We start from the raw sequence: 13811 nt of genomic DNA, 5'->3' as shown, positions 1-13811 counted from the left end.
GCCCTTTTCAGTAATGCGGACCCATTATCGACCACCTTTTGAAAAGATGTGATTGCACACACAACATGGATAACCGTATTTCACTTTGTCCACAAAGTACCATCAACTAAGAGAAAAAGAGCTTTATTTTTGCTCCTTTTCAATAAATACCATAAAGAATGCATTTTTTCTTTACTTTATCTACAAAAGTATTTTATATTTGCAATAGATAGTAAAAGAGGCATAAATTTTTTCATGAAACGTGAATTATTGGATTTTCTGATGTCAGGACGTACAAAATGATTTTTAAAAAATTAAATACTTAATAAATAATTAAAAAAATATACTGTTATAAAATGTTATTTTTAATATTATTTTGAATAAAAATACATTTTAACATATACTTTTCTTATTGATAACTCTAAATTCCTTTATTACAGTGATTCCCAATAAGTGTAACATAGAACTCTTAGATTCCACACAGAGATTCCGGGAGTTATGAGTTTTTTAATCAAGATATATATATATATATATATATTCAGTTAATAATCCATTACACGAAAATATTTAATATCTCGATTGTGTGGTTTAATCGATTAATATTTTAATTTTTTTTATGATTTAGTTGTTGATAGAGTATTGAATTATTTCACAATTTGATTAAGCTAACAGCATAATTCACATCTGCTTAAAAATTGCTCAACAAATTGATAAATATAAAAGTAGTATGTTATAGTTAAATAAACAATACCAAGAAACTGAAATGGTAAGGTATTACTTGACTAAAAATTTCATTCAAAAATTTAAAAATATACAAATTGGCAAAAACAGTCCATTTGTTTCAAGTGCTTAAAAACTGGCGCCCATCTATCCAGACGTGAATGAAGAAACAAAGGTGATTTTAAATATAAGACATAAAGTTGCCGACAGAAAATTTTTTAAAAAAATTAGAAACAAAACCAGAAAAATCACAGTGGCGTTGGGAGGAAAAATATTAAAAACATAGCAAGAAGCAGAACAGAAAAAGGGAATTAGCATTCATCCTTTTTCTTTCTCGGCCACTGTGATTTCTCTATTTTTTTTCTCTGCTTTTTCCCCACTTTTTTTGTTGTTGCAATTTTGCGTTTTATATTTCAAATGTCTTTTGTCTCTTCTCAATCACGTCTGGCAAGTCTTGAGAATGGGCGCATATTTTTGAGCGCTTCAAACATTTCGACTTACGTGTTTCCAATTTGTGTATTTTTGAAGCGAAGTTTTTAATCCGGTAATAGTATGCTATAAATATATAAAAATTGTTACAGTATTTCTATCTAAATAAATAACTATTACTAACTGAAAAATATGTATTACAATAACATACGGAAACTAAACAATAAAATTTCCTATTTAAACATACCATGTTTTAATTAATAACTTTTATTTTAAAGCATATTTTTAATTCTTGCATTCCTATTGCTGAACCAAAACAATTTATTTCTTCATTTAGTTAAAACTTTTAGTTAAAAAACACTCCTTGTGTATTTTTCTAATGAAAAATGTTTTGTTAAAAATATTTTTTCTTCCTTTTAATTTATATTTTTGGATTATTTTAAAAAGTAACACTTTAAACAAAAAAATCTAAAGTTCATTTCATCGCATTTAAAACTAACAGCTTTGTTATTACAAAAGCGTTGAGATGTGTATGCTGATATTTTTGATAAATTTACAAGCTTTTTTTCTGAGTTTGTTCCCCCTCATTAAATTAAACTTTATGCTCGCATTTTTTTAAAGAGCCTTTTTACGCCAAAGATATGTTTATTTGTTATTCTTTTATGCTCTAGCTAAATATTCTTTCTTTCGCTACATTTTGTGATCAAGATTTTTATGTATAAAATACCATGATCATTAATATTGTTTATACTTTCTTTTCACGAAATAGAAAGAAAGAACTTGGTTTTTCCAACCAACCACCGTTTTATTTTCTCGAAATACGTTTAAAATAAAAGGGAAAAAAATTTTGTATTTGTTTCTATAACTGTTCTAAAAAATGCTCTACGCTTTTATTTCCTGACATGAATGATCAATTGTATTTTGAAACAATTATGTGCTTGTTTAGATCTGATAATATACAAGGCATTATTTATATTTGTGCAAATTATAAACTTCTCAGATATTAAAATTTATGCTAATGCATGAATTTCTACTGATCAATCACTATCATTTGTATTAAATATGTAAATATAGAATTAAAAAAACTTATACAACTATAAACAACAACTTATTTTCTGTTTTCAGTACAGGTTCAACACAGTTCTAATAAAATTACCATACTGCATGGTATTGAAAAATAATTCTGTTTAATAAAACCAAATTATACCATATTTATACTACTCATTTAATAATTTTTCTATTCATAAGGTAACGGTTCACCCGAAATTCTAATTTTTCAAAATTATATTTCTTATTATCTCACATTTAGTGAAAAATGCAAAGCTGAAAAGTAAATTTTACCAATTTTATGGTTTTTATGCTATGCGCTATGGTATCATGATAAAATTACCAACCTTTAACATATATTATAAAACAGCATTTATTGTTAGTTTTGCCAAAATCATTACCAAAGCGTTTCGGTAAAAATTACCGATTTTCTTAAATGTTCTTATACAGCCGAGAACACTATATGTGTTAGTATAGTTTACCATATTGTGTTAGTTTTGACTATACTTTTTTTCTCCCTGTATGAAGATTAATCAACAGTTTCGACTTATGTTAAAGTCAAAAATATACTATTGAATTGAATAATTATAAATTGGCTTGAACGTATATTCTTCAAAAATTTTTGACTAATTTATACTAAGAACAATCCAATCACAAAGAATATCAAAATTATTAATATTGAATAATTTTACATTCTCAGTCTATTTTCTTTATAGCAATATCAAAATCACCATAATTCATATTTCCGTCTATATATCTTTTGTCCTTTTTTTTTTGTAACTAAGAAATGCAATATAGACTTTCCAAATATCTTTTTTCCCGGAAAATTTTCAAAAGTCTCTTTCCTTTTTTGTTAACTTAACAAAAGTTTTTCAATCATCGAATATAAACATTTATTTTATGAGAAATTACCGTAAGGCATTTCTTAGCAAAGCTTAGCTTAGCTTAGTTTACTTTTCAAAAATATTCAACAACATCGAAATTAATTTTTTTTTATTATGATGTAAGTATAAGTATATCTGAGTGCAGCTTTAGCGCTAAATGAAATATTGAAATATGCGTAATGAATTTAAAATTATACTGTATGGTCTAGTAAACAAATAAAAGAAAATTAAATTTGCTTTTACTCAAAGTTAAATTATAATTTTTTCACACAGTACTTACGTAAATAATTGCTCTAGATTAATATATTTGCAATTTTTTGTTTACCATTTTGTTGCCTAAAAACAATTAAATATGAATACTTTTAATGAAAATTTGTTTATTGTTTTCACTTTTCAATATTAGGTAAATAAACTATAATTATTTTGGAGTCAACATTTATATCTATTTGATGCTGAATTATTTCAAACTAAAGAGAAAATTTTAACTAAATTTATTTTAGACATATATTCGCAACCCTCTTATAATTAAGACTCAAACTGAATATAATTAACACATTACACTAGAGACGTGTTTTGTACTCACAGCAAACATTTTCCAGATACTAAACATATGAATGGTTGTCTGAGGAACTGAATGATACCATTTGTATACCTAATGCAATTTAAATAAATGAGTTTAAATGTAAGCCATTGCTTATTGTGTTTGCGAAGTTTACACACTGTAAGGATGTTGTTTGTTCAGATTAAGCTATACTTTCAATGCGTTTTTACCTTGTTAAGTAATGCAAACATAATTCCTTAGAGCTTTTTTTATTTTAAGTCTTAAGTAATGTTTTTTTAAAATAAATCATATTTAAAAAATAAGCTTTTTCTTAAGCAAAACTGATTTGTAGCGATAGTTTTTAAATTACAAAAATTTAGAAGCAAATTTTACTTATTTTATTCCGGAACTATGCATTTATTAAAGTAATTAAGTTCAGGAGTTTCGAGTTACAAAGCTCTTTGGTAAAGATTTTGAAAATTTAACACTAAAATATGGTTTTATAATGCGTGATAAAATTTTGTAAACGTATTAAAATTTGGTAATTTTATCATGATACCTTAAAGCATGGCATTAAAAACCATTTATAAGGTTACATTTACTTCTCAGTTTTGTATTTCCAACTGAATGTGTGTTAATAAGCATTATAATTTTGAAAACCAGAATTTCCGGAAAACCGTTTCCATATGAAAGGAAAATTTAATAAATGAATGGTTTAAATACCGTATATTTTGTTTTATAAGCTAATTTTCTATTTATTTCTTTTCAATACTATGCAGTACGATAATTTTGCCCCATTTTATTCCTCGCGCAAATTTTTAAAATTTTTACATTTTTCTTTTGTAGGTTTGAGCCCTTGGACAGATTGGAGTCCATGCAGTGGATCTTGTGGAGGAGGAATCCAACAGAGAAGACGGCAATGTGAAGAAAGCATTAAATGTTCGAATGAAGAAGGACAACAACGAACATGCAATATGTTTCCCTGTCAAGGTAAGAATAAGATTTCGCCTCCTTAACCCCTTCCTTCTCGCTCCCGTGAAAATGACGGGGAGAGATTTCGCCCTCTATTTCTCGCTTCCATGAAATTTCCGGGCTGGAATGTTCAGTAGTAACGCACCAATAATAATAAAACTAATTCATTTCTTTTGCCTGGAAAACATTTCATTTCTCATTTTCCTCACCAGATGGCAGTACCAGGATATTTTTAAGGTAATTGTAGATAGTTAGTTTATTATAAACTAGATGTCAGCACTAATTAAGTACGTGTATTTGGTAAAACAGGCACTTTTATGACTGTTTTCTTGAAAAATAACCGATTGTTAAGGGGTTAAGGTATACTTGTTACTATTCCATTTTTCTCCGCCGTTTGCAAATAAATTGCTAATATCCTATCCAGTTTTGGCTTTAAAGTCATTTTTAGGTCTGTGAACTAAACTAAATTTAAGTCATTTAAAGACCCTATCCGTATTAGAAATCACTGGAGAATTTATCACATATTTTACCTGGACGACTTTGACTTCATAGAACAGCAGAGATGTGATTTTAGACGAACTTTAGACTAAAAGAATACGACATGTATGACTGTTATCAAGAATGAGATAAATCTACTACCAAACATTATTGGAATCTTGGGTATAAATACAATTTTGATAGTACCAAAATTTTACCAGGACGACTTTGGCTTCTTAGAACAGCATAGAGGTGATTTTAGACGAACTTTAGATTACAGGAATACGATATATATGACTGTTATCAAGAATGAGATAAATCTACTACGAGACATTATTGGAATTTTGGGTATAATACAATCTTGATATTGCCAAAATTCTTCCGACTTCTGTCATATTAACTCATCTTAATGCCATGAAATCTTGTTTCATCCATATAAATGCCGTTTTTTTAGTTAACGACATGTTTTTTTTCACAACCTCTCCGTGGCACGAATAAATGTATTTTACTCGTAAAATGTTTTTGCCCTGATTTGCCTCTGTCACCCACTGCGATTTTCCGATTTGTTTTTTTCTGCTTCAAGCTTGGCAACCGTATTTTTCGCCTTCAATTTTCATTTTTCGTTGGTAATTTAACAGTTTATCTTACAAACCACTTTTGGTTTACCTTATTCCTGTCTAGCGAGTCGGGAAGCTGAGCACCAATTTTTGAGCGCGTGAAAAATTCAGTCTTTTATTATTATCTTCGGTATATTTGAAGCAAAAAATATCATCGAGTTTAGCATCATAATTATCATAAATTTTATTATTCAACATCTCTAGACGTCTTCTTTTTATTACGAATAAAGGTCGTCTTTTAAAACGAAAAAAAAGTAGTCATTGAAATGCCATTTAAGTGTTTTATTTCGTATTTTTATATACTTCGTTATTACGGACATCAACGGAAAAACAGTTCAATAAATACGGAAGTAATGGTTGCTCTATTAATGTTTTTGAGAAATGATTTGCTTATTAAGGAAACCTATCATCTTTCCTATATAATCAAGGATAAATGTATAAAATGATTTCTAAATTTCTGAAGAAAAAAAAAGGTTTCAAAAACGGTCCCTATGGTAGAAAATACGTGTCTTTTTTCTCCTTAATTTTGCGAGGTAGTTTCGTTAATTGCTAACTAACCTTAAAGTCGAAACGTAAAGTTTTGTCCCGTTTTTCTTCAGAAGCTTAAGAAGCCACCTTCCATATCGGCATAGGAATTGAAATGTTCTCTCTCACTGAAAAAAAATTTAAAAAAGAAAAAATTAAAAAAAAAATTTTCATATGAGAATTGTTGAAGGCCTCCGAGATTGGGGCAAATTATTCGAATAAAATATAAATTGATTTAAATAATTTTTTATTTGAATTCATATATTAATTCATATATAATGAATTTTTTTATTTGAATTCTAAATATAATTGATCATCTGCTGTAACACTGTTACTATGCTTTATAATTCGGCTAAAAATTTATTTACAACTGTTAGAATATAAAGTTTTAGTTATTACAAGTATTTTTGAACATACAAGCAAAAAGAGCCTCAATGGCTTAAGGACTGAATTGTCATTTAGGGACTGAATTGTCATTTAGGGACTGAATTGTCATTTGGAAGAACTGTGATCCAATCCACCCATTACTGACCACATTGCTACCATTATGGTCTCGGAATTGTGGATCCTTAACCGCTATGAACCTCTGTACCACAACGGGTTGTTGCGGTAATGCTTTTATGCAGCCGAAAAATAAATTATGAAATAGAGATTTAATTTTAAAAATTGTCCGTAAACTGACGGATTTATAATATTTATACTGCACTAATTTTAATATTTTTTATGCATATAATTTAAACTCGTGTAATATAGTAACATAAAACAGAAAGAATACACTTTCTCATAATTGAAGTAAAAATATTAATCAGTTTTGTAAGAAGATTGAAATTATTTTTTAAAAGGTATTTTTCATATACCATATATTCCAAAATGTCCAGTTGAGAAAATTAGGAGTTTTATTTTATTTTCCTTAATGATTTTCGTTCGTAAAACTTTTATCAATATCACTTTAATATACATAGCTGATATATTAGACATATGGTTTTGACTAAGCTTTTTAAATTTTATGCATATCTTTTTTATTTTGTAATTATATTCTCAAAATTGAAAATCTTTTGTCGTATAATTAAAACTCTGGAGGCAGTTTGAAGCATTTGTGTACTTTGTCGTTCTAAGCATCCGAAACTTTTAATTATACACTTAAAGCACTTTAAATAACTACCTAATTAAAGGAAAATAATTTTTTACTCCCGGCATTCAAAATAATTTTTTTAATTAAATTGAAAAGTGAAGAGTTAGCCATTATTTAAGGAAGTTACGTTTCCTTTTAATATATGGAAATACTTTTAAAGTGCAGTCTCTTTGAATACAAAATTGTTTAACGAGCACAATTATGCTGAAATATTTGAAACGTTTGTCTAACACTAAATATCCGAGCTTTGTCAAACATAAAAAAACTGAAACACCTAGTAATAATAGTTTCAATTTACTATAGTGAATTTTTAATAACTGCATACATTGGCTCATTTTATCTTATAATTTAAACAGATAAGTGATTACAACAAATATTAGAAACAAAAATTACCATTGCACAAAGATCATTCGTTTTATTTTATAAAGATAACATGAAGATAAACATAAAGAAAGAAATATAGTAATGTTCAATTTGTTGTTCAAATTATAAATTACACAAAATCATAATTCTGCAAAAAAAACGAAAAAAAAAATGGAAATTACTCCCTTAGAAATATCTATGGAAATGAAAATAATTCTACGTTTTATTTATGTTATTGTAATTAAAACCATATACATAAGAACTTTCCTGAAAAAGATCTGAAGGTAAGTAATCTTTCGGAAACAGTCAATTCGAATGTGTTTTAATCAGTTCCTAAAATATTTTAATTTAAACTTTTATTAATCTATAGCAAGCAATAATTATTGGCTGATATGATGATGGTTTAGGTTTCAATAAAGCGAAAAAAATAAATTTTTAATTATTTCTTTCTAATTATTTATTTCCAACAATATTGCTTTACTTGCTCTTAATTTTGCTTTCGTAGCAATTTAAATTAATGATCAATGCACCACTTTTAGCTCTCCAGCAAAAAAGTAATAAAATTCTTTTCCCTATCACATTTTAATTAAAATTCTTGATCCAGATTCACATTGCTGAAAAAGTCTTAAACGAAAGTTTAATACATAAAAAACAATAAATAAATAAAGCTTCGTATTTAAGTAAATAACTTACGAAGTTTACCTGTTTGCCAAGATAAAAAAATTTTGATAACTACTATTTTTGGCTGCTCTCTGCATTCTTTTTAATGGAAGAAAGGAAGATAAAAGTTATTTATCACTTTTAATAAAGATTATTTTTTCACCAAAGTTTTGAAATTGTTTTCCCCTTAATGGATTTTAGTTATGTGCCAATTAACACCCTAGCTAAATTGGAATATATTAATTCATCCATGCCTGATTAAATTTACCTCTATCGAAACCGAACCTTTGAATTAACAAAAAGAAATAATGATAAAATTTTTTTTTTTGACCGTGTTTGTAAGAATTAATTTAAAAGTTGAGGTTAGAATTTGAAATCGACTTTGTGATTTCGTGCAAAGTTTTAAATAGACATTATACTCTGTATAGACGGCCCTTAATAAGTATTTTTACATTCCTTATCAAAAATTAAAACAAAAAATTCCTGCATTGGGATCGGAAATTATTATTGAACCGAAAAATCATGAAAAATTTTATCAAAATCTGTCGAATTGTAGTTGAGAGTACGGTTGTAAAGAACACCAAATCAGGTTTAATTGGAGGTTGAAACTTAGAAGTGTTTCTAATAATTGTCTTTCATCTCTTCTTACTGCAAATAAACCTGCTATTTTGCATTTTACTCTAGCCTTTCTGTACAGTGATTTGTTAGGTTGCAAAAGTGTTTGTGTTCCTTTATTGTTTAAATGTTAATTTTTTACCACAAATGTTCAATTCATTTTTGAGAAGAATTCTAAAAATACTTAATTATGAGCTGTCTTTGCGTAAAATTCTGTATAGAAAGTGAACATTTCTTGATAAAAAAAAATTCTGTCTATAGAAAAAAGGGAACTGAAAATTCAGCTTTAAGTTTTGCATTCTCAGAAGCTTGACGAAATAAAGTTGTTGTAAACGTGCAGTATTGAAAAATAGATATCATTTAATTATTTTTAAAGAAATTGTATTGAACATACATACACCAAAGAGCAATTACATTATGACCATCCTGCTAATAATATGTAGGACCACCTTTAGCCCTCAAAACTGCTAGCACCCGCAGTGGCATTGATTCCACAAGGTGCTGATAGGTAGTCGAAGGTATCTGGTACCAAGCGCTCACCAACTGGTCCTGCAATTCCCTCACATTGCGTGGAGGTAGCGTGGCAGCACGAATTTGGTTTTCCAAGTAGGACTACAAATGCTCTATTGGATTAAGGTCAGGTGAATTTGGGGGCCAGGACATGACTTGAAAGTCACTGGAATGTTCCTCGAANGGGGGTTAGAGTATAGAGACTCGGATGCATGAATGGGGGTTAGAGTCCCACACAGAGTCTCGGACATATGAATGGGGGTTAGAGTTCCATATAGAGACTCGGATGTATGAATGGGGTTTAGAGTCCCACATAGAGTCTCAGACATATGAATGGGGGTTAGAGTATAGAGACTCGGATGCATGAATGGGGGTTAGAGTCCCACACAGAGTCTCGGACATATGAATGGGGGTTAGAGTTCCATATAGAGACTCGGATGTATGAATGGGGTTTAGAGTCCCACATAGAGTCTCAGACATATGAATGGGGGTTAGAGTATAGAGACTCGGATGCATGAATGGGGGTTAGAGTCCCACACAGAGTCTCGGACATATGAATGGGGGTTAGAGTTCCATATAGAGACTCGGATGTATGAATGGGGTTTAGAGTCCCACATAGAGTCTCAGACATATGAATGGGGGTTAGAGTATAGAGACTCGGATGCATGAATGGGGGTTAGAGTCCCACACAGAGTCTCGGACATATGAATGGGGGTTAGAGTTCCATATAGAGACTCGGATGTATGAATGGGGTTTAGAGTCCCACATAGAGTCTCAGACATATGAATGGGGGTTAGAGTATAGAGACTCGGATGCATGAATGGGGGTTAGAGTCCCACACAGAGTCTCGGACATATGAATGGGGGTTAGAGTTCCATATAGAGACTCGGATGTATGAATGGGGTTTAGAGTCCCACATAGAGTCTCAGACATATGAATGGGGGTTAGAGTATAGAGACTCGGATGCATGAATGGGGGTTAGAGTCCCACACAGAGTCTCGGACATATGAATGGGGGTTAGAGTTCCATATAGAGACTCGGATGTATGAATGGGGTTTAGAGTCCCACATAGAGTCTCAGACATATGAATGGGGGTTAGAGTATAGAGACTCGGATGCATGAATGGGGGTTAGAGTCCCACACAGAGTCTCGGACATATGAATGGGGGTTAGAGTTCCATATAGAGACTCGGATGTATGAATGGGGTTTAGAGTCCCACATAGAGTCTCAGACATATGAATGGGGGTTAGAGTATAGAGACTCGGATGCATGAATGGGGGTTAGAGTCCCACACAGAGTCTCGGACATATGAATGGGGGTTAGAGTTCCATATAGAGACTCGGATGTATGAATGGGGTTTAGAGTCCCACATAGAGTCTCAGACATATGAATGGGGGTTAGAGTATAGAGACTCGGATGCATGAATGGGGGTTAGAGTCCCACACAGAGTCTCGGACATATGAATGGGGGTTAGAGTTCCATATAGAGACTCGGATGTATGAATGGGGTTTAGAGTCCCACATAGAGTCTCGGACATATGAATGGGGGTTAGAGTATAGAGACTCGGATGCATGAATGGGGTTTAGAGTCCCACACAGAGTCTCGGACATATGAATGGGGGTTAGAGTTCCATATAGAGACTCGGATGTATGAATGGGGTTTAGAGTCCCACATAGAGTCTCGGACATATGAATGGGGGTTAGAGTCCCACATAGATTCTCGGACATATGAATTGGGGTTAGAGTCCTAGTGTTGACACCACAGTATTTCCTCTAAGACACTGCTAAGTAAAAGACACTGCTAAGTAAAAGACACTGCTTACTAGACACTGCTAAGTAAAAGTATATCGGATTAATCAAAATTAATTTCGTTAATGTGTATGAATTTTTAAGCTTTCTGTATTACTTATACTAAAAAAATCAAACCTGCAAAAAATTAATTACTGGCGAAATTAAAGCAATTAAAAGCACAGAAAAATATTTCAATTTAAACATTCAATTAATATTTAAAGATAATTTTTTTTCAAAATATTTGGAAATCATAAAAATAATGAATCATTCTTTTTACAGAATAAATCCATGAAAAACAATTTCGTTAAATGATAAATTTTTTAGGTTTTTATTGTAGCAAAAAAGTGTCAAAAGAATGCTAAGTTTCATTTTTCACTTTTAATACAAGAGGTATCATTACACAGGCATCGAATAATCAATCTAAAGATAATGATTTAAATACATTTTTTACCCATAAAAAATAAGCTTCTTTTACACATTTTTTGGTTTGAACTTAATTTTTCTTTATTTTCTGAAAAATACATTTAAAATATTGCACTCTTAAATTCTTGAAAAAAAGTAAATGAAATTTAGAAAATGGACGTGAAAAATATCATTAATATTTTTTAAAAAAAAAACAGTCATAAATTCAGAAACTTTAAAATCTTTTTAAACTACTCCTTCGCTTAATAAAAATAAAATGCATATATAATATTAAATTCTAATCAACTTTAATCTCAAAATAACTTTATATTTTTAATGAACAACTTAAAAAAAGGCAAGAAAAAAAAGGATTTATCTATAAATTAATGTTTTAAAATTCAGTTTCTTTTTTCATCAGTTATTTTTACTGTCAATAACGTATACAGTTTTTCAAAAAAAGTTCAGAATTTTAAAATTTTTTATTGATAATAAGTATATTTTTATTTCATTGGAATTGTATACAATTTATCTGAGATAAGAAATTACAGTTTATTTCGAACATTTTTTTGCGATATTCAAGATTAAAATAAAATTCTTTTCAACTTCTTTAAATGTTAATTCTGTTGGTGATTTAGTTGAGCATGAAATGAATGTGCGTTATATACCTTTTAAATCCAATTACTCATGAATTAAACATTAATATGTGAGCCTAATACCTTCATGCGACGTTTAAAATAAATTCAAAACTTCGAAAGTTTCACCTTTAAGTGTGAAATATGATTTGAAATGAACACGAGTTTTAACATGTTGGTGGTTAGTTTTAAATTCAGTTTGAAAAATTGTTGCAGTTAATACGAGCACATACGTTTTTATGTAATTTAAATTTTTTGGCTGTTGGAAGGAATACTTTTTAGAGCATTATTCAATATCACACATTTTTTAATAGATTGATAAACCATTATTAGTATTAAGTAACTATCATAAATTCTCCTTAAATTGTTATTATTTAGAGCATATTTAAATTGTTATATGTTATGTTTTTTAGTGTCATGGCTTTACAAATTTTTTCTAACTTTGCTTTTAAGCCGAAGCAAAATAAATCATTACAATAATGTGATACCGTGAATGGTCGAAATTAAGAGAATGTCGACTTTCTCCGATGAATGTCAACAATCATATAGTCACTTTGGTGAATGTCTGAAATATTTGTTATATCCGATTTTATATTAATTTATTCGTTGATATTATTATATTTATTCGATATTTTAATATCTGTTGAGGCCAATTGGTGAATTGACAATTAAGAGAAACCCTAGTTTTCGGAGTACTGGTTAAATGTTTAACGGGCAATGGCACTTAACTTTTAAAAAAAACTACAATGTAGGGTATACAGGGCAGTGGCACTGGATCTTAATAAAACATTGACGTAAGGCATACCGGGCAAATGTATACCAAGCAGAGACCTAGTATAGATCTCGGATATTTACCAAAGCGACTATGTAATTGTCAACATTCACCAAAGAAAGTTAACAACCACCGATTTCGGTCATTCACAGTAACATATACTTAAGTTAAATATAAGGTTATATTATTTTAAAGATTGTATTATCTATATTTGTATTATATATAATCTTTATTTTAATAATTTTTCTTCTTATTTTTTCATCAATCTTTATTATATTATTTTCCATGTTTTCTCTCTTTTATTTTTGTCCTTTTTGTATATCAATCTATATATATATATATATAGATTGATATACAAAAAGGACAAAAATAAAAGAGAGAAAACATGGAAAATAATATAATAAAGATTGATGAAAAAATAAGAAGAAAAATTATTAAAATAAAGATTATATATAATACAAATATAGATAATACAATCTTTAAAATAATATAACCTTATATTTAACTTAAGTATATGTTACTGTGAATGACCGAAATCGGTGGTTGTTAACTTTCTTTGGTGAATGTTGACAATTACATAGTCGCTTTGGTAAATATCCGAAATCTATACTAGGTCTCTGCTTGGTATACATTTGCCCGGTATGCCTTACGTCAATGTTTTATTAAGATCCAGTGCCACTGCCCTGTGTACCCTACATTGAAGTTTTTTTTAAAAGTTAAGTGCCATTGCCCGTTAAACATTTA

At 29.4% G+C, this 13811-nt stretch overlaps 1 protein-coding gene across 1 annotated transcript in view; it reads left to right on the top strand.

Annotated features, from left to right (window-relative positions):
* LOC122270830 (uncharacterized) overlaps positions 1-13811 on the top strand; it is a gene marked incomplete in the record, with an annotated part of 246208 nt that overhangs the window by 128121 nt on the left and 104276 nt on the right. The window contains 1 exon segment of the mRNA XM_043049771.2: positions 4447-4590. Coding sequence (XP_042905705.2) covers positions 4447-4590 — 144 coding nt within the window.

This window comes from Parasteatoda tepidariorum, chromosome 7 (assembly GCF_043381705.1).
Source record: "Parasteatoda tepidariorum isolate YZ-2023 chromosome 7, CAS_Ptep_4.0, whole genome shotgun sequence".
NCBI lineage: Eukaryota > Metazoa > Arthropoda > Arachnida > Araneae > Theridiidae > Parasteatoda > Parasteatoda tepidariorum.
Note: the sequence above shows the minus strand (reverse complement) of the source record. Positions and strands in the feature narration are given on the sequence as shown.